At 34.8% G+C, this 24,443-nt stretch overlaps 1 protein-coding gene across 15 annotated transcripts in view; it reads right to left on the bottom strand.

Annotated features, from left to right (window-relative positions):
- The window catches only part of LOC144447311 (transcription factor 12-like), a 154,180-nt gene that overhangs the window by 24,065 nt on the left and 105,672 nt on the right, over nucleotides 1-24,443 (bottom strand). For 12 of the 15 annotated variants that reach the window (XR_013482013.1, XM_078137258.1, XM_078137257.1 and 9 more), the window contains 4 exons: nucleotides 10,395-10,488; nucleotides 9,045-9,205; nucleotides 7,188-7,341; nucleotides 6,133-6,248 (listed from right to left, as the gene is read on the bottom strand). Coding sequence is in view for 14 of the 15 variants with exons in the window: in XM_078137258.1 (XP_077993384.1) it covers nucleotides 6,133-6,248; nucleotides 7,188-7,341; nucleotides 9,045-9,205; nucleotides 10,395-10,488 (525 nt within the window). In the remaining variant the exon portion in view is untranslated. Of the gene's footprint in view, nucleotides 1-6,132; nucleotides 6,249-7,187; nucleotides 7,342-9,044; nucleotides 9,206-10,394; nucleotides 10,489-19,988; nucleotides 20,393-24,443 lie in introns of those variants that run through there. The other 3 variants (XM_078137254.1, XM_078137251.1, XM_078137263.1) reach the window with 2 other exon arrangements.

Genomic DNA, 24,443 nt, shown 5'->3' on the forward strand with positions numbered 1-24,443 from the left:
TTTGAAATATGAGTCAAAACGTTCAAAACTGCCATTACTTTCCCCAATTTTTCTTTGATATTACGGTCACTGGTATAATTAAGTTATTCTCCAATATTTTTCTTCAATCAGCCAAACAATAATTGTGACCTAAGTATCGACTCATAGTGACAAAGTCCCTGTAGGTCACGTCCTTGGCTGAACAACGGTAAATATTGGGAAATAACATGGAATTATTGTAAATTAGCAAAAATAGCTTTTCTGTACTTAAACGTTGAGTAGAACTCTTTATACCAAACTTAACAAGTAAAACTATAACAGACATGTCTAAAAAGTTTCCTGCATTAAACTAGACATCTCTACAAGATTTTTGTTTAATTTTGAATCTCAGTAAATATTAGTTATAAACTTGTTGTTAGTACCTACATCTTCACATGTCACTTTTTGTGGTAAAGTGCTCAACTTTGTTTATTGTCAATGTTTGAAGTCAAACAAATAACAATACGGCCACCAAAAAGTTCAACTAATTCCAGCAGAGTAACTTATTCATATATTTACTTCATGAAATTTTGCAGAAGATTGTTTGTTTTCTCTCTTTTTGAAGTAATCATCTGAGCTGAAAGTTAATTTTATTCTGTCTCAAATTTTGTTCTGGTGGTCTGATTTCATTCTGCAGGTACTGTCAATTTTAGTCAACATGAGTTGACAAATGTTGTCAGATGTGACCTTTCCACTGTGGCTTAATCCATCATTCTCTTCCGTTTCCCCATACTGGGATAGCAATATTACCTATCCTTGACTTCACTTCTCAAGTTCTAACAAATTTACTTTGAAATGAACTGAAACCAATGGTCTCTGAAAAACTTACAATTTTGTCAAATTTGGACAGAGTTCCAGTAGGAACCACTAACAAGTATAAGTAGGGTTTCATTTACCACTATTTGCTGACTTCTATGCATAAGGCATGCGTAGTAGTAGTATACAGAGATAATGAGAATACCAAACATGATTTCACAGTATGAGGATTTTCACCAGCCAAATGAAACATCATCACTAGTGTGTCTCAGAAATTGCTGGTGGAGTCTTCAGAGGGGCCCAATAATGGGACATCCTTTCTAATGGCGGGGTTTCCTTCAAGAAATGGCCCTGAACGTTAGATCCTTTCATGCTGTGTTGGTATCAGTGTAGGTAACTAAGTTGTAAGCTCTGACGGTCGGTTTCTGCATGCTGTGGCTTTTCCTCCTTATATCTCTCACCATGATAGACAATGATACTACAATCAGATGGAATCCACATTCAGTTACACTACAAACATACAGAACATAGCAACATGCAATTCAATCCAGCCCTTGTGTTTGAAAGCAAACTGACCTTCCATGTATAGACAAGGCAATATCCTAACCCTACAGGGACGAAATGAAACGTAGTAATCAACCTACCCATGGATATCGGATCTGTCCATAACTGGATATAAACATGGTGGACAATTATCACAGGAAAAATGAAGTTATGCCGGAAAAAAAACTTCGTGAGAGACAGAAAACTTGTCAAGATGCTCACAGCATAGATACCAGTATATGAATGATGTCCTGTATACTGATGGCAGGACAGTGGGAATCAATTACATCTAATTAAACTTTGACCTCGGTTTGCAACATGAGAGTCATCTCATTTCCCAGTAGCCCTTGCTGCATTTGACTTGACAACATCCAGTTGGCCACGTCATCGGCATGGTAACCAATAACAGAAACAGTCAAACTTTCGGCGACAGCTATATGCTGACGCTACACTACTTAAGGTACTTAAGATAAAGACAAAACTTTTTAGCAATGTTTAAATACACACACCAAGTAAAAAATAACAACTGCTCAGCTATTTAAATTGATGGAACTTAAGTCTTTTGACCGGCAGCTGCATTTACTTTTTCACTACCCCTACCTCTTATCCACTAGACATAAACACACCAGAATTGTGGCAGAGCTGGTTGCATTTCTGAGGGAGTGATGATGTACAACGTAACAGATATCTTTCTTATGTAACATAGAGAAGACCCTCAGGGAAATATGATATGGATACATTTTCTTCTCCCTCTGGGAAGAATGAAATGGAAATGTAGTTCCACTGGGAGCAACTCAATTGTTGGAATGTCTCCAGTCTACTCAGTGAGTGGGGCCAATAACTATGATGAAGACCACATTGTAAGAAAATGATTTCTTGGCATGCAGTGCAACTTTGTTTTTATTTGTAGGAAATTTTGCCTACAATAATAAATGGGGTATTTCTTATATTCATTATTTTGACTTCGGTGTGTTTTATCTTTTTCCAAAACCAGGCATTTCTCACATGTTAACTGAAGTAGTTGTTTCTCAGTTGCATGACCATATGTATTCCTATGTGCTGCAGTTTTCTATAACTTCACTTTATCTGTGTACAAATTCCACACTTCCAAGGATATCACATTTACTCACCCTGTAAAGTAGTAAAGATCTTTCTGTTGACTTTACAGTGACATTCATCAAAATGGTAACTATAGTTTGATGCTAGGTACTAAATATTGATATATATGATGCCCAACATACTTTATGAAAATGACAAACTGTATCACTATTTCTGTAAAATTCACCAAAAAACGTTGCAATGAATGATCAAATATCGATGCTTGTATCATTCCTAGTCTAATGCTATCTGTGGCAGATCTTGTTTTACCTATCATTCTAAGAGTACTGCTTGATTTTACATTATGCATCATTCTTTTCCCTTTCTTTAAGGAACAACTTTTGCTTTGTTATGATTAACAGCAGGAAGTAAATAAAAGTCTGTGTCTCAAAGGAAAAATTAGCATCCAGACTGGAAGTTGTAAAAGGTTTGCTGATTTAATGTGAACTATGATGTCTGATCATTAAATAAACCACAATATGCTAGAGTAGTTGACATTTACCACCTACCAGTTGGCAAGGTACATTACTACATCTGAAATGCTACTGTATTAATCTAAGTCTTCCTCCCTCCCCACTTTCAATTCTCCATCCCCCTTTCTATATCTCCTCCAAACTTTCTCAAACTCCCACTTTCAATTCTCCATCAATCTTTCTATATCTCCTCCAAACTTTCATCCCCCTCTATCTCTGCCAGACTTTCTCACATCCCCACTTTCAATTCTCCATCCCCCTTTCTGTATTTCCTCCAAACTTTCTCAAACCCTCCCTTTCAATTCTCTATCTCCTCCAAACTTTCTCAAACCCCCTCTTCAAAGTTTAATCCCCCTCTTACTACTCCTCTAACTCCTATCCTCCTCTATCTATCATATCACTCCATAATTCTGTCTCTCTAGACTTGCATTCTTTATCTCCCTTTCCTTCCCATCTCCCTCTCTCCCTTGTTTCCCCTCTCTCTCAAATCCACCCAACTCACAATACAATAGGCAATGATTGTTCCTCACAGTTACATCCTGAGTTGACAATGTACCCTTCAAACATACACACATACACACACCATTTGTTCATTTATTGATTGAACAAACCGAGAGTCCAAACAATTTGCAAATCCCAAACCACTGCCATGTCTCCCAGCAAGACTAGATAATCAATTTGTTTACTGCACTTCTAATGTTCAGTGTCATTCTAATAAATCACTGGGTGAGTTGCAGAAATTCTCAACAGTCGCCTTATAAATATCACAGTAACAGACTGCAAACTTTAAAGAATTTCAAAAATTTGCAAGTAACCGAACAAACTCATTCACTAACAGAATTTTCTTTCAGGAATTATTAATATCGGAAAAGTACAAAATTCTGATTTTTCTATTAATCTTGTATCACTTTTGATCTTTGGGAAGAAATACAAAAAAACTTCAGGCAGCCATTATTTATTTCATAGCCCAGCCTCAAGCCTGAATTATTTTTTTGAAAATCTGCTGCTGGAACAGTTTTAGCCCTCTAAGTACTAATGAACAGTGATTTGCATAATATTCTGACCTTTTCTCTGAACAATATTTTTGATAAAAATAAATGTATTTTTTTTTACAAATTTGAATACAAGTCCTACTATACATGGCATTCTTGTGTTAGGCAAGTTCAATTTTTTACTGAAAGAATAATAAAGATGACATTAACATTAACATCTAACATTAAAACTGAAGAAAAAGTTGACTAATACAGCCCAAAGGATGATGCAACATCAAATTTAAAAAGAAAAGCAGGTAACTTTAAATCTAAAATTTAGATTTTTTTTAGTCAAATAGTAAAATAAATTTTGGTCTAAAATTTATGTTTTAGAAACAAATTCTGTTTTCTATTATTCATGTTCTAGGGCTGTATGCCATCTGGAGAGTTTCACATGGGTACAAATATACCTGTGTCATTGTCATCAAATTCTATGTACGACATCAATATCCCATATTGACCATTTTTTTTCTGAGCAAATTTACCTTACCTCGGTCTAAAAAAATCAAAATTCAATACCAATTGGGAGAATTGATTTCTTTAAATTCTTTTTTAAACCACACATAGATCGTAGTCAAAATGCTCAACTATGTATAATACATCTTTGCTACAGGCAACATTTTTTTGTTTTTCATTTGCGAGTGTTTCTTATCATCAATGACAAATTATTCTTCAAAATTGGTACAACCAGGTCTGACAAAAGAGGGGAATTTTTTTTAGAAAATTGATCACACTTAACAACCATCAAGTATTCACTGTTGAATTTGCCAGAAAGTTTTGATTTTCTAATTTAGAATAAATTGGAACATTAACTCTTTAAAAAGATTTTTTAAAAACAATATCTGCATGAATTTGATTTTTTGAACAATAACATGAAAATGAGAAAAGGCGCAATACAACAGCATTTATTGGAAATTTATTATGATAATTTTCTTTCACGAAAATCAAGAGAATTTGGAATTTTCAACACAGCTGTTGACTACCTGCCTAATTCTCCCTTAAACGACATTATGACATCAGCCATAAAAAGAAAAGAGCAATGACCGATCGGGAAATCAAGAAGTCATAAAAAGTATAACAAATCTGTACAAAGACATTGCCGTATTTCCCTCTGGTATTGCCTACATATATTCTCATCTCAACAACTTCTAGAGAGTGGTATACTATTAAGCAAGTCTAGATAACATTGAGAACTTTGAACACGGTTTTACACGCCACAGATATTATGATGGTCCAAAGAGACTGCTAATGCTGCTGACTTTTCATATCAAATTTCAAAGTGAATTGTCCCACAGAAAGCTTTTACATGTACATGATTCTTGGTATGTAGTGTTCAAGGTACTGGTTTAAATGTTTGGTATTTGTCATGACTCTGGTCTGGTTGTTCTGCTTATCGTATCTCATGTCATATAGTTGATAACAATCTGGTACGATGTTCCTGTGGATCACTAGGGTATGTAAAACTAATAGATATTTCACTGCATTGGCCTACACTATCCAACAAAACATGACAATCACCGTCTTCCATTCTTGATATGATCTTTCAAATGTTATTTTTGACTCTCAAACTTTACATTTTCAAACGCTACTCCAACTCCTCCATATCTCTGCCAAATAATACTGACTTCAAATGGTAGTTTTTCTTAGTGCATCTCCAGGATATGAGCCTTCCAACCCATCATTTTTCAGATGGTTTCTTTGATTCAGGAAGTAGTTAGTTAGCATTAAGAGGATTCACATATATTTCAAACTCCTCTTATTAGGATAATCCATGTAACCGATCAAGATTACGAATCTGACCTCAACCCAAAATGAAAGATTACGAATCTGATCTCAACCCAAAATGAAAGATTACGAATCTGATCTCAACCCAAAATGAAAGATTACGAATCTGATCTCAACCCAAAATGAAAGATTACGAATCTGATCTCAACCCAAAATGAAAGATTACGAATCTGATCTCAACCCAAAATGAAAGATTACGAATCTGATCTCAACCCAAAATGAAAGATTACGAATCTGATCTCAACCCAAAATGAAAGATTACGAATCTGATCTCAACCCAAAATGAAAGATTACGAATCTGATCTCAACCCAAAATGAAAGATTACGAATCTGATCTCAACCCAAAATGAAAGATTACGAATCTGATCTCAACCCAAAATGAAAGATTATGAATCTGATCTCAACCCAAAATGAAAGTTTCAACTTACAGATGCTAACGCTTTTCCTAGTGTGTCTCCCGTTTGTGATCCTCCGCCACCTCCACCACCACCTCCCGATGCTCCACTTCCTGGTGTCGGACCAACACTATTTCTTCCTCCTCCTGCTGATTCAACAGTTAGTTTCAATAGTTGTGATGACTTTGGTATCAACTTTGCATCTCACTCACACCTCAAATTACTAACAATCAATACATCATACGATAGACTCTGGGTTCCTAGTTATAAATATAGTTTCCACTCAGAGTTATGGAAAGTAATGCCCAAATTTTCACTAATGTCACCATTGTCGGGTGTATACTACTACAAGAAGAATGTTTCCACAATTTTTTTGACAGTGTGAGTATAAACTAAATTGATAACTCATTTCTAGAACTATGAAACTCAAATTATCTGAGTGTAAAATGTGTCAGAAACAATCCTGATAATTACGGGCGGACAAAAACTCTTCATCTTATTTTAAATTCATTAAGCTCCATTTTTAGTTAAAAATATCAACTCCAATCCATCACTCAAAAGCCGACTGCAGAGTAGAATTAGAATTCTTAATAATAAGGCACTGCACAACAATTGGCAGGTGTTGAAACTGTCCAAGGCTAATATTTGTGACATAGTAACTGTACAAGTATTGTAACCATGGAAACAAGATAGAAAAGTTGCCCCTTTTTGTTTCCATATCTCGCTTATGAAAAGGAAATCCGAGTGAGTGAAATGTCAGGCTCAGAGTTATAAGTAGAGCTCAAGTATCTATTTATATCAAAAGACCACTTTTACATATATCTTCAAAAAGATCTGGTATTTTTCTGTTCCGGGTGAGAAGTAGGTGATATGTATTGGATTATATCACAATTTTCTATGTCTTATACTAAGAAGTTGAGTATCAAATTGACTCTGAGTGTGCCTGTATGCACGCGTGTATAAATTTACACTAACTAAATATCATATGATGGCTCAGTTCATAACTACTATTTAGGGTATTCTATAAAGAAACTATTTGCTATGTTCCTGTATACTTACACAGTGCAATGACTATAACACCAACTTACCAATAATACTTTCTGATCCGTTCATTGGAGACCCGGTTGACGTATACGGCGTGCTGCCACTCTGCGGATTGCCGCGAAATGTACTCATAGGTGGAAGAGTTGGATGCATACTTAGTGGTTCATGGTTGCTTGGTGACATTGGATGTCCATATCCCTGATAAATACCAAAATACTACAGTTAAATAAATGCTCACAAAATCATTAATGCCCACCTCAGTTTTCTTCAACTGAATGTATTGTCAAAATAAAACGCTACAACATAACTTTCATATTTAGTGCCGATTTCTAGAAGAATGATGCACTATCTTGGCCAAATCATAACCACTAGTGGTGAAGTTGTGGACCCTTGAAAAGATATCGGCAAAAAAAACTAAGATAATTTCATATTTCGTTTGGTTTTCGCTCATTGCATGCTATGCAACGACTGAATTGGACTGTTAGAAAACTTTTATCAATAATTTATTACTGGATTTGCTAACATTGAATTACAATTTTTCTTGTCACGCTACAGTAAAGTGTATTGAATGTAAGTTCAAGCTGTCGCCTGTCAAACAAGAGATATGACAACAGCGCCCTCTACAGGCCAGTTTCAGAAACTACAATGCCTCATTGTTGAGTGTGAGTGATCACATGGTGGTTGTCTCTCATTGAGGCCCCAAGGCAAATGAAATAATGCTCTGAACAACATCAACTTAGGAGAGATAATTATCAAAATACAGTTAAAACTGATCCTCAACTTCATTAAGGAATCCACAAGAATACCTGCAGGGCTGAAACGTTTTCTCTGCCAGTCCATGCTTATCATTCATGAAGGAGACTGTTTTGGCAAGAATTCTTATTGATTGATCTTCACCAGAATTAATTTTGACCTTTTGCTGTGTTAATTTGGTGTTACAAGGGGGCTTTCATTTGATACATCGGTCACTGCCATTTCCCCTTCATATGTAATAAGCCTCTAACAACTTAGAAATTCATGGCACATGGTAAATATACCAAAAAGTGATGCAATATTATTTGTTTTTTTATATGTGTACTTCTAAATGTACAAAACTCTAAATATCTACTATGCTACCATACACACACACAAAATGTGACTTTTTTTAACATTATTATAATTCAGCAAACATAGAACTGTAGTTTTCACAATTCATTCTATTTACCCTGTATTCATTCATGTCTAGACTATGAAATGTCAATGATTCATATTTCAAACATTACAACTATCATCTCCCAGTTGTAGAAACTTTCAACACCATTCTTCAGTTCAAAGTGTGTATTACATTTTCAATATTTGCTGAATTGAAATTCAGTATATTGCCATTGACCAAAATAACAATATTATTATTGATGTACAATACTGATTAATTGATTGCATTATTTCATAGTACGCCATAACAAATTATCGTGATCACAAACATCTACAAATAGATGGACTCTCCATTATATCAAACATTAACCATAGATTGAAGTGAATCACCATTCTTCATACTTTCAGCTTTTTTTTTTTGTGACTTGAAAACATCAAAATTTCATTAATTCCAAATAGTGCCTGAAGCTTTCTCTGTTCTAGTTACAGCAAAACCACAGACACTATTAATGCCACTCTCTGATATCATGACAAACCTAAACTAAAACTGAGAGAGGATTTCTCTCACTTGTTAGTAAGAATTCCATTGCACTTATTTTCTTCACAAAATAGTTACAAGAAAAAATATTAAGTTCAAATAAAAAGTCATCATCTGTGTTGGTAATAAATTTCGGGTGACAATTTATTTTTTGTGTTTGGAACAAAAGTTCATGAATTAAAAAATAATTTTTCATCTTTTGCGTTAAATTTTTTTTTTTTTAAATTCTTACCATTTCATGTGGAGGTGGAGGTTGATGATGTGGATGTGGGTGTGGTTGTAGGTTGCCATAGCTACTCTGTGTATTACTACTTATCATTGCCGACGTATAGCCAGAGGTGGACGGAGGCATACCATTTTGATGCCAGGTATCAGGACTGCCGTGTGACCCATCTACACAGAAAACACAACAGCAAGTTAGTCAGTCACGCAATGAAAACACCCTGACGTCATCAACGCTGCAGTCGAACTCCCATGATAATACTCTGACTGTGTTCTGACCCAGATTATACAAACCAACAAAATGTACACACAAAAACAAATCTAACACAAATATCTTTTTCAATATAAGAAAACAGAATTAGTGAGAAAAATATTTAGGATAACTGGGTAGAAGAGTAACAATTGTGAAATATTTCTGCCTACATATCAGGTTAAAAATGACTGGTTTATTTTATACTGTAACAGTGAATAAACAGGATGGGATAAAGAACTCACAATGCTTGTTATATAAACAGAAGGCAACATATGTGACATGTATAAAAATACACCAAACTACGACAAAATGAACACACTACTAAATTCAGTACAGATATTTCACAAATGTTAATTCAAGATATTTTTGGTTCATTTTGAAAAAAAAATTGAAATTAAATAATAAAAAAACAAATTTCAATACAATTAGACTAAAATAACAAAACTTGCCTACAATTTATAGAAAAGTGTAAATTTTCTTGAATAATTCTGGCACACAAAATACTAAATTAAATTTTCACAAAAAATGATATTACTATTTTTTTTATGGAAAGAGAGATCACAAATGTAAAAAATTTCAACAAAAATCAAATGTTTTGCATTTGTTCTCGGAGTGCACACCAAGCCTTTTGGCAAGAGTTTTAAATTAATATATTGTATTTTTGGAAACATGCACTTTTAGCAGATTTTCAATCCTTTACATGGTTTCTCCATAAGTCTATTTTGATATGGAGTAAAACCTTGTAACAATTGTTTCTTAAAGTTTACAAAATCAGTTTTTACGTAATTTATAAGACCAACTTTGGCCTACATTTTATACACAAGTTTGTTTTCTCTATTCGAAAATTTCGTAAAAAAATGAAAAATGAAATGTTGAAAAAGTTAACAAAAAAGAATGCCTCTAATAATATTAGTTTAAAATGAAAATGAAACTTGCCCAAAATGTACAGAAAAACAATTTCTTTTAAAAACTTTATTTACAGAATAACATTATTTTTATATGTAGAAATAATTTTGGCTGGAAAAATTGTCAAAAAATTTACAGAAAAGTGTAAATTGTTCAAATAATTTTGGCTGAAAAAACTTAGTCATGAAGATTACTACTTACCCATAAACTCTGGATACAAACCCGGTGGTTTTGGTGATGTATATCTAGGTGAGTCTTGACTATACGGGTCATATGAACCTGATGGAGAGTCAACCTGTACAAAATAGAGCAAAACAAGATGGAGCTTTAGTATCTGGCAAGTGAGTAACTTATGACTTGACAATGGTAGAATAACATCAATACATCATTAGTGGACTGTAATACTAATATAATCTGTACAACCATACGGCAATGTAACAGACTAGGAAGAGATCAAACCCTGTCAGATTGATGAGTATACAACAGCAATGTATGTGTACCTCAATCTTTCTCATTCATTCATTCATTCAGTCTGTTCTGTTCTGTTCTGTTCTGTTCTGTCTACCGTTGGTTTATACTGTATGATAAAGTCACTTTCTGTCTGGTGTTTCTGTCTACTGTTGGTTTGTAGTGTACGATAAAGTCACTTTCTGTCTGGTGTTTCTGTCTACTGTTGGTTTTATACTGTATGATAAAGTCACTTTCTGTTGGGTGTTTCTGGTTTGTAGTGTACCCATAAGTTCACAGTTTGTCTGGTGTTTGTCTATTTGTTGGTTTGTAGTGTATGATAAGTTACTCTAGATGTCAATGTGAGTGGAGGTGTAAATGGTAACGATACCGTATAGGGACTAGACAAATGGTAATGTTGACTCTCTCTGCTATTTATAATTTTCATTAATAAGTTGACCAAATCCCTGATAAGCCAAACTCACAGGTAATTGTTACATTAAAATATCCAGCATTCATTTCATCTGTTTTTTGCCTTCTTTCATTGTGCTGTTAAAAACTGTACGCTGAACGAATCTCAGCACCTGAAGTCCTCTTTATCACACTTTCATTTTGTTCATACTTTATAAAAGTTCAGTTAGTATGTAGGTAAGTATTTCTAAACATCTCCCTAAGTTTTCAATCTAATTAACTTACACTAAACATCCTACATTTAATCTAGCACTGCATCTTTCACTGTCCCAGCCAACATTTATTAGTTAACCTGCTCAGTGCTGACAAAAATCATCATGAAGCCAACTTTTCAGATAACAATTATAGATATGTTACTATTTTATCTCTTCATGTACTACCGATTGCTTGTATTCTACACTACGGCAGAAAAAAACAATAATTTTCCAAACTCAGGTAAAGTTGAGAATCCTACTAACCTTGTACTATGTGCAAGAATGAATATTCATGGGTATTAGGTTCATACTAAAAAAAAATATCTACTTACTGAAATTTTTTGATACCCAATCAATTCAATTTCCAAAAATCTTTCAACTGCAAGTGTAAATTCACCTTGTGTTTTTGGGTAGTGAGCATGATACTACAGAAAACAGACCAAGTTTTGATGCCAACATTGGTTGTAAAATGTCTATGACCAACTTCTGCACACTGACAAAGTTGAAAGCTTTTAATCTGTTTAGACTAGTTCTGCTGGTACCCATTCCCTTCTCAACTGTCAAAAAAGTATGGTTTGTTTTCACTTTCCCTGATAATGCAATATAAGTCATCAAATTCTAGTGACACAATGCTATCAATTCCTTTGTTCCTGCGGTCCTTGGATCAACGTACAGGTAGTTTGCCTAAGTGAAATATGCAGGCATCCATCAACAATGTACCGATCACTCAGAATAGGAGAAAGTCAACAAACTTTACAAACTGAGCCAAACTGTCAAATAAACGAGTGAAATTAAATATTATTTGGTGTGTGTTTAAGAGAATGCATTCCACCACCTGATTCTAAGCTAACTTATCATCCCACCAGGATACTTTTTGAATGTTATGCAAGTTAAAGTTTATTGAGTTTAATCAACAATTGCAATCATACACATTGTAGACTATGTCCTTTCTGTTAGACTACATAACATCAATACAAGTCATCACTTACGACCACAAATGTATTGTACTTCAAAAAAACCAAGCAAACTTATAGATTCTGCATATTTGGTACCAATTTACAACTTGAATAATAAGAAGAGAGACTCAGCCAATACATGTGTTGCATATTTTAACATTTACAGTGGAACCATGCAAATGATAAGAAAATGCTGGTAGCTAACTTAATTTCTACTCAGAAAACATCTAAAACTTATAAGAAAGAAACCTAGCAATGCGGGGGTGGATGGGGGGGGGGGGGGGAATGGGGTGTAATGAATAGCTACCTTTAATAAGCCACTCTGGGCCCATGACCTTTGACATTAAGTATTCCACGTTGGGATACTATGAAGGCAATTATACAACTCTACTACATATGAAGAACCCTCTAAGTGAACCTCTCCACCATTGCACACATAGTTAAGTGGCCCTATTATCCTGCTCTAGTTGACCCCTGACCTCTCCCGAGACAGACTTTACTTATCAGGTTCTGACACAATTGGCAGTAATTCAGAACTGCTCCTCAAATGTGGTGGGGAATACTTTAAAATTAATGTTATTTTCTCTATTCAGTTTTGCTCTTTAATGTACTGTTTGAATCATTACCATGACAATATAAGGAATGGATGAGTCTGCCGATACTAACAACCACTCTTCAGACAACTCAGCCTACATTTCCCATAATGACATGAATGTATATTCTACAATGTTCATGCTAAAAGTTGCATAATGACTTGCATATATATTTTAGCAATCACATTTCCTACTCGTCCTTCAAATTACCTTGGCATTGTGGGCTAGCCTGATCCCTACATTCAGTAATATGCAACCGAAATGCAGCCGTCTTTCCGTCCTTTTATTGATCGCTTACGGAAATTAAACTCGTCTCTGATTAAACGCTGTCTACTTGCGGACCCGACCTTTCAGCTGTTAATATTGGTTTGGAAAAGGCTCCTGCTTGTGGCTATTGCTGTAATTTGCACAGATAATACCCAACCTCTATATTGTGACTTTTCCATTCTCATGTCCAAATCTCCCTAAACAAGATTACAACTTTTCCAATATCTCAGGCAATTAAAATTAAATGTTTTCATTTGTATCACTCACAATATGACCTATTTTTGACTATTGACAATCTTTCAATATTTGGTATCAGTTTAATTTCTCTTCAATTGAAATCAATTGTACACTCTATGATTCTCTTCCTTCATACAAAATGGTGTAGGAAATAGCAGGAAACATGACAAAGTGCAGCAAATATTGGAAGGCCAAATCAATTCTAGTTCGATATACTAATTGCGGAAATGTAAACAATTCATATATTGGTCTCTTTGTTAAATCAAAGTGAATTAATCAATAGAATACATTGATTCACTTCACCCACATTCAAAAGTATACCACAGTAAAGATTTAAACTTTGTTCAAAAAACCCAAAAATAACATACAGATGAGACAAACCAATACATGAGTTTGTATTACAAACACTACACAAATTAATAATTACCATGCATCTAAATTTTGAAATCAAGAAAAATCATAATGTAGGAATATTGATAGTGGAAGTCATAAACTATGTGAACTTTTTCTTGTTAACAACACAACTTCTCAGGAAGACTTCAGCATTATTTCTCTGGGTAGAAAGTAAGAATTTAAACATTTTTAATTCTGACTGTTAATGTTTGACGACAACATGTGAATCTAACTAGCCCCTCTTTTTTTGTAAATTTGTAAATAACATCTAAAGGAGACCACAACCTTTCTCTCTCCACCTTGTTACTTGTAAACCAGTCATGGCTGACAAAGACAACATGAACAAAGGAACAGCAGCTCCTACAAAGCCCCTGTAGACAATGCATGGCAAGGGAATACCCGTGTATGACCACCCTTTTGTGCAAGGCCACGAGTGCCGAACACAGCACCATTTACATGACAAAAGAATAATGAAAGCACTGGATGGAGCACAACAAAGCGGGCAGGCAGGCAGCGTGCCTGAAATAAGTCCCCTGAGATGCGCAGTGTCTATTCACATTTGCCAAGACTAATGAAATGATAGTCACCATGGTTGCTCTGTGAAGTGAGCGATGGTAGCTTATTATTGAAGGGTACTGAAGTAACATAATCAACAACAAGTCTACAAAAACACTGAAATCATATTTTCTTTCCGATGACTGGTAACGAAATAACATACCCAGTCATGTAGAGCAATCAGTTTCATCAGAACGCTAAAACCCAGACAAAACACTTGCAACACATTTCAACAAAACAAATTCTTAAAAAATCCCCAGTTTGCATAATTTTCCTCCATTGTTTTATTGGCTTCAGTATGTTTCTTATTTCAAGAAAAATATTGAGATGTGAAATTAATTTGACCATTATCTGTTCAACTTTGCACAAAAAACATCACTGCATATGAATATAACATGTTATTTCTGCAACCAGGTCTTCTGCCCTGAAAACACTTGTGAATAATGACACGTAGCTAGTTAATCTACTGAAAGAATATCACTTGGTGAAACTGTACTCTCTTTTTTCTATACCTTGCCCTTGGCAATAGAAAGTCTACAAGACTTCTGGCAATTCTTATATTTCACCAGGGTTGACCTTTGTGCTTTAATTAAGTTTTTGAAGCTTGGAGGGGATCGGGAAAATGTTAAAGCTCATCTGATTCTTAGCAAAAAAAGAAAAGAAAAAAACATTCTCTCTGTCCATTAAAACATAAAGTTCAAACATCAATACATACTGATATAATAGAGAAATATTTTCCCAAAGTGGCTGAACTCTACATACTAGTAAAAAAAATCACAATTTGCAACACATCAAACAACCAATTTCCTGGAAAAAAGTTTCCTTGCATTTTCCTGCCAAAAAATGTGAAATTTTCAATGAAAATGACCAAGACATGAAATGAGTTACGCAATAGTTGATAAGATAAAATAGACATATTTTTTATAGAGTGTGTACTATGATATGATGGTAATCTATGACAAAGCTGCTACCATGGACACCTATTTATCAAGATAAAAAAGACTGTATTATCTTCTATGATAAATACGCATCATAAATTTTACCCTGCAGAAAACATTACAATCCAAGTATGGAAAACTAATGATGGAGTTATACGGATTCATTACCATAATCTTGACCCAAAAATATCCCAGTCATATATTCCCACCATCACACCGGCAATAAATGCCATCCATGGAATGTCTGGTTTTCATACAAGGAAAGGATTCCATGGAAAGGGAATGACAAGCTAGGAAATAGATATGACATTTCAATAATAACACATCTATTCTACTGGGTGTTAACATTATGACAACAAACTTGACACAGACCAGCAGTAGAAACGATACAGAATACTACATTTTAAAGACCTTCCAAAACAGTGTGTTTTACATCTCTTGTTATCAAGTAATCATTATTTATTTACCAAAGTTACATGAAAGGAAAATCCTCTTTATTGTAACTTTATCTCGTCTGCCAAATCTGCATTAGATCTGAAATCATTTTTTTTTATATGCGGGAACAAAATGTACTTTCACTTTCCAAAAATCACACTAAAATTTTTTTTTTTTCATCAACAAGTTTAGTTGTCATCATTATAGTTGTTAAATTCAAGGATATAGTTATTTGGTAGCTACAATTATTGGAGATATGACGATGAAAAGTGCAGATATTTTTTCAGATTTGTGTCGTTCTAGTGGTTCAAATATCGCAGAGCATCAAATAACAGCTAAAGTCTACTAGTTTGTTCTACTAGCTGATTAGCAGCCGAGTTTGAAACCAGCCCCCATCAGGCATATTAAATATCAATTTACAAACATGACACAATGTATAGCAGCCAGCTCAGACTGATGGTGTAGCTGTGTCCAGGAAATAGCTTGTCCTCTCCAGAGAGGCTTGCTTTGAACACAATCACCAATGCAGAACACGGCTAGGTGAATCCAGCTATCTCAAGTACTTGGCTACTACAGTTAACGTCATGGAGATGGGAACACATTCCACAAAACTTCTGAAGTAAAACCATTTTGAACTGATTAAGTTGAGGAATTTATGCTGAATATTTTTACTTACTAATGTTTCATATAATTGAAGTACATGTACATGTATATTATGTTATCTATAGGAATAATGTATCATTATGGAAACCAGTCTCTCCAAGTTTTAACAAAATATTTTCAAAGACAACAGTTAACCATAGTATTAGCACAAAACCTAGGCAAGGCCATAAACATGGTTATTTTTCAACTTAGTATAAATTGGCATTCAAAAAGGTCTCATGCTGCCAACATATACAAAATTATATGACAACTTAGTTCTGGTCAATATAGTAACTAAAATGGACTAACCACACTATCATATCTTTAAAGGGAGTCAAGTCACTCGCAATGTTCTTTCACGACACTGAGCAAAGCGCAAGGTTTTTGCAAAATGTTTGTTGTAATAATCGATGTATTCAACTATATAAGATGAACAAGGTTGATTGAGACACAGAGATGATAGTTTTAAAAAAAATATAATGCCGATCTCGATGTCATTTTGGTAACAATAAAATTCCTCCCCTATATTTAGTAAATTTTACGTTACCAGTCTCTAAAAAATAACTTAATGCAATTGCACATGTATTTATCAACACTTCTGTATACGGCTAGAATCCACTGTCAAGTGGTGATTTTGTTAACTTTTCTCCTACTACGCCTGGTATTTTGCTCATGACCTATTGCTTAAATGAAGCTATAGCCTTAAAACAGGCACAGATTCATATTGGGTTTTTAATTCTTCCCACTGTGACAACATCAAGAGTGCCACCATGTTATTAGAACCATTTCAGAGGGTTGAGATGTACGATGTAAACATGCTAACGTTCAACGTCACAGTGGGAAATCATAATCTAAATTTAGGTTCAAATATAAGACCATTACAGCAAAATGCCAGGCGTGGTAGGAGAAAAGTAAGAGTAAAACCCCCATGTGACTGGATTCCATTACAAACATGTCACCAAACCTACAACCATTACCAAGAATCCTATGTTTTCCATGTTTTTAAACCATCTCAACATGGCGATGGGGTCCAGCTTTACAACCATCAAAACATGGCTATCAGGTCCAGATTTAAAACATTCTCAACATGGCTATGAGGTCCAGGTTTACAACCACCAAAACATGGCTATGAGGTCCAGGTTTAAAACCACCTCAACATGGCTATGAGGTAAAGACTTACCGGTACAACAATCTCAACATGGCTATGAGGTCCAGGTTTAAAACCACCTCAACATGGCTATGAGGTCCAGGTTTAAAACCACCTCAACATGGCTATGAGGTAAAGACTTACAACAATCTCAACATGGCTACGAGGTCCAGGCTTAAAACCACCAAAACATGGCTATGAGGTCCAGGTTTAAAACCACCTCAACATGGCTATGAGGTAAAGACTTACAACAATCTCAACATGGCTACGAGGTCCAGGTTTAAAACCACCAAAACATGGCTATGAGGTCCAGGCTTAAAACCACCAAAACATGGCTATGAGGTCCAGGTTTAAAACCACCTCAACATGGCTATGAGGTCCAGGTTTAAAACCACCAAAACATGGCTATGAGGTAAAGACTTACAACAATCTCAACATGGCTACGAGTACAGGTTTAAAAATTTGACACAATTACAAATTAATAAAGAGCTTGACAATTTGTTTCTAAATTTTTTACTTTATTGTCTACGGCTGACAGCAGTCATGCAGACAACGTGCCTATCAACTTCTAAATAACCACCACCAATCAAATTCCTAGTATTACACTATACATTTATTAGCATGTGAAAAATCTGTTTTTGTGGTAATAAATATAATAATAGGCCGACTATTAAATTTGTAAAGTAACTACAGAGCTAATTAAGATCACACACAGTAACCCTTCCCATTTAGATCACATTAAGTGAACTGTTAGACTTTGTTCCCGGTACAGAGAGATACAATATATAGAGAGATTTAGACTTCCTGTATCAGAGAATGACATGTTATTGGAGTCATTTTATATTATTTACACCCTAATTACCAAGACAATAACACTTAATGGACAAACTTGATAGTTTCTCTCCAATTACCTATATCCACTTTCCTCTAAACCATTGTAACAATTATGAAATTTCCTCTTTTTTCACAATTAAAAGTGAAATTTTATCTATAACTGCTCGTCTCGTCTCCCCCCCCCCCTTCCCCCACAGTATTTTAATTGGTTGTATTTTCTATTCTGATACTGACATACACCATTACATCAAAATATAAACCAAACATCTACTAAATTCATCCCTGAATTTCACTGGTACCCTTTGAAAAGGTTTTTCACTTCAGAAAAGTGAAACAGACCAAAATAACCAAGTTAAAATCAGGAAAGTAAAATTGGTTCTGAACTGTTTATTTGTAGAGAGTTAAACAAACCAAAATAAACCAAATTCATTTCAAAAAAGTAAAACTGACCATTAACACATTTTAGAAAAGTAAAACAAACCCACATAAACTGACCCAGTCTCAGACAGCCATATTCATTTTAGAAAATTGACACCGACCCAACCAGACCATTATATGGTGAAACTAATCCAAACAACCATGTTCATTTCAAATATAAAGTGAAATTGACCCAACTTTGTCATCAAATTTTACTACAGCAACATAAAAGTACTCTGGGGTATCAAACAGCCCGTATTTTTATTACAAATACCTTCAAATACTACATTTTATCTGGGAATTTATCTCCTTTACCTGCTCTCATGTGAAAGCACCTCTGTCCTGGGATAATAATCCGAGTATGACAATAATCCGCTGTATTTTTATATACATTATGACAATACAAAATAATCATAAAATCCCTATAAAAATCTAAGCATCATCTAGTAGCAACAACAGCCTCAATAATATGATGTTCATAAAATTGATCCATTTATGTTGGGTTCTAAAAAACCTAAAATTAAAATTTCATATTTTTGTCATCACGACTTTTATAAGCACATAAACAAAGCTGCTGTAGATTAAATACTAAATACTCTTATGGGAAACAAATACTGAAATAAACATGGAAATTATACTTAAAAAATTTGTGTGTGTTTCTTTTCGACCACCAAGGTCACACACATTCATTAAATTTACATCTCAACAAAACGCTTTTAATTGATGCTGTCTATATCGTAACATTTCTTGTACTTTGAAAGATAGATGTGAAATTAAATGAAAGGAGAAATTCAGATATGGCAAATTTGAAAGGCAAATAAGAAGAGTGTAAGAGTTGAGCGTTATCTATATTGAAGCTACTGTGTTATCAATGTGAATCACACACAGACAATAAGGCAGTCCAATGAGAAAAAGTGCATACATTTCACCACGGCAATATTTGATGATAACAGAACAAATTTCCAATGGGAGATCAGTGTAAATATTGACTCTGTTTGCCTGAGTGCTGCCTATGTATGATATGGAACAAAACTGAACTGCTCTCTCTGATCGCCAAACCTGATAGCATACCATTAATTTACCATTAGAATTTTATCTCTCTCAGTGGCTACGGAACATTAATTTAGATCACATCTTCCACAGATAATCAATCACTGGAAGTGACTTTATAAATATTAAATAAATTACAGGATGGATTGAGTCGAGCTGCCAGAATGGATGGGGATCAAAAAAGATAAATTCTATGGCAACAGGTGCAATGATACTTACAGAAAAGGCTCGGTTATGAAGATACATAACTGGCTTGTAGTACGGCCCGTATGTACAAAACATCGGTACAGTTGGTGGCGGTGGTGGTTCGGAGGTCGACCGGTCTCTGGTCCACAACATATAACTTGTATAATAGTTCAACAGTAATGGTCAGCCAAATGACAAAATCACACAATCCTAAAGTTATCAGAATCCACAGTGGAATGGAAAAGATGAGCTTATCACACCCTGAACGTGAGAATGTGGTCCAAAATGACCCGGTAGTGAAACTGACAATCCTTGTGATGACAGTGGCGATAGATACTATCCAGACATCAGTGTGTGTGTGGTTGCTCTGCCTTCATTCAACTCCAAGGCTGGATTGGTAGTACTCTGTTTCACTCAGCTCAACTCACTGCACCATCCAGTACTACTGACACGATACCACTACGATGTGGTACACTAAACAGTCCCTAACACCATATGCTGCCAGCTACCATCCCCACCTTGATTAATATTCATGAGGTGTGTAATTGGTTCCTTTCCCTGTTGCTTTGTTAATTCAATTTGAAACAAAAGACAAGCCCAGCATACGCTACCTGCTGTTGCCAAAGCCTTGCCAGTGTACTCCTGCCTGAATAGGTAACTTAATAGTAGGGAAGAGACCTCTTGACACTCTCTGTGTGCTGGAGGAGGTATCAAACCTTCAACGCAAATCCTAGAATGACTATAGTTGGCTCATATTAACTGAACTTTATGGAGGTTACATTGTTTATTACACTGATAGAAATGGATGGTAAATATCACTGTCATCAATGGTATGTATTCATATCAAAACTACATCAAAAATGACTATCTTTTTTACCCCAAGTGCAAATTCTCCCTCAAGTCATTTTGGTAAAATATACCATTTTAAAACAAAATCGGGAAGGTACTTTTTTCTTTTCTATTTTTCTTTTTCTATCAGTACTGTACATTTGATTTCTTTCCTTCCAGAAGGGATCAAATCCAAAGTGATAATTTGTCAGGTTATGATACATTTATTTAAGGAAATTAAAACTTTGTTTCATAATGTACTACCACAACAATGTTGGAGTAAATTTACAGATTGTAAGATTCACTTTGCTTTGAGAATAATACACACCACAGATAATAGAAAAAAACAAAGAGAGATGAGCATGAATGGATTTAATCAACACATCCAAAGTTCTTTGTCTTTTATATTATGACTTAGGAGTACTTCTAAACTTGTCCTTGGTATCTCTGTAGAATTTAGCAGTATGTGGATATTTTTGAAATTCAGCGAGGTTCATGTGAACTACCAAGACAGGGTCAGGGTTGTTAGGTGAACTTTTCTGTGAACCACCATGGGGTTGCTTGGTGAGCTCCTCTCCCTTTCAGGTACATCTACAAAAAGTTTTCAAGCCATGAATTGTTTTTCAAGTGAGTCTTTAATTTATCCCCCTGAAGCTAGTAACAGATGTCGCATTTTGATATCACAGATTCTGTTGCTATGACATGATCACCAAACGCATGGTATTGCTGAATATTTGTGCATTTATATCACTAACCGAACATAAAAGATGTTGACTTATTTACTTGTTATACCTGCTGTTTCATGAATTATGTCACAATGAATATTATCAAATTTTACAAAGCAACACAGAAATGGAAATAACAGAAATGACCATCTTCCTCAAAAAAGAAGGTTCAAAATGAGAGCTGGACTCACTTTGTCGTGTTCCTTTGAGAATTGATTTCTCTTCCTCAATAAACGAGAAACGAAGTTGGTGAACACCACTTAAAAGTTGACAGACTAAGAGCCTGTATAGTAGACAATAGTAACAAAGATAGCATCCCTCCTCTCCCTATATAAATGTAATGTTATAAACAAATGTTGCATAACAACACAATAGATGTGAACACTATTAAATCAAGCACTGTATAACTCTTCAAATTACACAATATGTGACAAGAAGCAGTTTAAAACAATACTGGGTTGTGTTTTCATTGTGTTTCACTGTGGGTGTTTTATGCTCATTATTCTACCTGCATCGTCATACTTTTATTATCCGAGTGTACAAAAAAAGAGAATAAATTTATAATCATAAATACTATACAGGCATCGTTATCCAATGAATCACTGTTAGTCATAAATAAACCGCCGTTTTATGTTCTCTATTTTATTACCTCTCCAATCCCCCCCCCCTCCCCTCACCACATGTACACCTTATTTACGATCTTTCAAATGTTTCAAATTCTATTTATCAAATGCAAACGAATCTCTAAAAGAGTTTGTCAGTGTACAAAATTGAAAACATAGAGGGTGACAACACATGATGAGATGGACATGCAGCAAATTTACAACTGTCATGCTGAATGGTTAGGGATTCATAGCAAGTAAAAATAGCGTGTTTACTACTCATTGACACTAAGTTTGCATATATGACCTGGTTACAATAGGAAAGACAGCTGCTACCATGTAAATAAGCTCTTTGTCATGAGCCCACATCCCTACGATTTCATAGGACACCACTACACCACAATGAAAACTCCTGAACATTCACCATAGTCCACACTTCACTACACTCCTAACCAGTCATTAAAACAATTCACAACCTATATTTCACTCTAAGACACTTGACTTAGTAAACCATGATTGGCTGTGGTCTGTCAGGTGATCGTAACGGGATATCCTGATTGGTGATCAATCCCACAATTTGCTCCAAACATTTTCTTGTTGTCGAAGAGACTGTGGCATCACAAAATTCCAAGTCCACTTGCTCCATCAAATGCGATAATAACTTAGGTTCACAGTGCACATGCACAATTTATTGGTTTTTGTAACAGAAATGGATCTTTAGTAAAACCTTTATTGGAAAATAAAACACTTCGATCAGAGTCTGACAAAAAAGTTTAATTTGAATGTGAATAGCAATAATGGTAGAAAAGAATATCACAAAAGGATATGATCATTTATAAACGATTGATTTTGTAGGAACTCCACATGTCCTCCTAATAGAGTGTATAGATTTATTTCAACATGTGTCTGGAGTAAAGTCAGCTATCTATTCATGTGTAAGGCGATGCAATCTCCACACAAGCTGACTGCTATTAAACCTATTCCCAACATCCCTCTCCTTAATGACTCTGCAACTGATCACACAATATTCTGATTATTTGCACAACAGCAGAACCCTGTATTAGGGTGATCTCTGGGTTACAAGTTGGTCCTGTTTACCAGCCATTGGTAGCTACAGCTATCTACAAAACGATAGGGGATATCCACACACAATACTAGATGAACTCTGATATGCTGACCTTGTTTGCTAGCCATGGTAGCTACAGCTATCTACTAAACTATAGGGGATATCTACTAGCTACCTATGACAAGCTGGTCTTGTTTCCTGGTCATTGATAGCTACGGCCATCCACAAATTGTATAGGGGATACTTAATATTATACACACAGACTACTATTATTTCTGAGAAGCCAGTCTTGTTTGCTGGCCATGGTAGCTATAATAACCTAGAAAACTAGTAGGATATCAACACAATGTCCATCATATACCTACATGTCTATATCTTCTATCTTCTACACATTTTCCTTTTTTTCCAAGTAAATGTCAATTATCCCCATTCACACACACTGATTAATTTATTGTTATTGAGTGAGTGTGAGTGGGGTGGGGTGGGGGGCTTTTCACACTTTATCCAAGGGAAAGTGTGAATTACCTACTATGTTTTTCAAATCTTGTTTTGTTAGCTCAGTTTGTGTTTTCATTTGGTCACTATTTCTCTTTATGTATACCAAGTCAAGCTGTGACTTCTAATTCAAACCTAACCCTCTATCTTTGTGTATTTTATGTTTGGTAAGACAACAAGTTCCAAATCCTGCACACTTTCTTTCCTTGCTAATGTAAATATTTCAGCAAAACATAATCCAAAAGTTCTACCGCGGCTAAAAGCAAGAGTTCAAATTAGTGTAAACCAAACAATAAACATAGCAACAATCTTTGATATATCTTAATTATCCGTCAACTTCCTACATAGAATTCTTCATCTAACACAAAAAATTGTTCTTTATTATAAAAAAAATAAAAATATTTTCAAAAAAATATAAGTACTAAACAACAGTAATACATCATTGATACAATTGTTATAAAAAAAATGAAACCAACTGTTGCATGGAATCTAGACTGAGATGAGATCAAATGCCCCTAATGATGCTTTGTGTTGATCCCTTATTGATAGAACTGCACCCATCTTCCCTTTGTGTTTTTCTACAGACTCCTCCTACCATGGCAACAGGTGGTGATGTCCTCTGACCAGAGTGACAAGTAAAATACGGATATTTTTAAACAACTCTACAGAGTACTGTACTGAAGATATACAGTTACATCGAGTGTCAATACACATTTTTATAACAAGATGATGAACTCAAATATTCTAACAAATTCATCAAAATATTTCCTAA

Source organism: Glandiceps talaboti, chromosome 16, assembly GCF_964340395.1.
Source record: "Glandiceps talaboti chromosome 16, keGlaTala1.1, whole genome shotgun sequence".
NCBI classification, from domain to species: domain Eukaryota; kingdom Metazoa; phylum Hemichordata; class Enteropneusta; family Spengelidae; genus Glandiceps; species Glandiceps talaboti.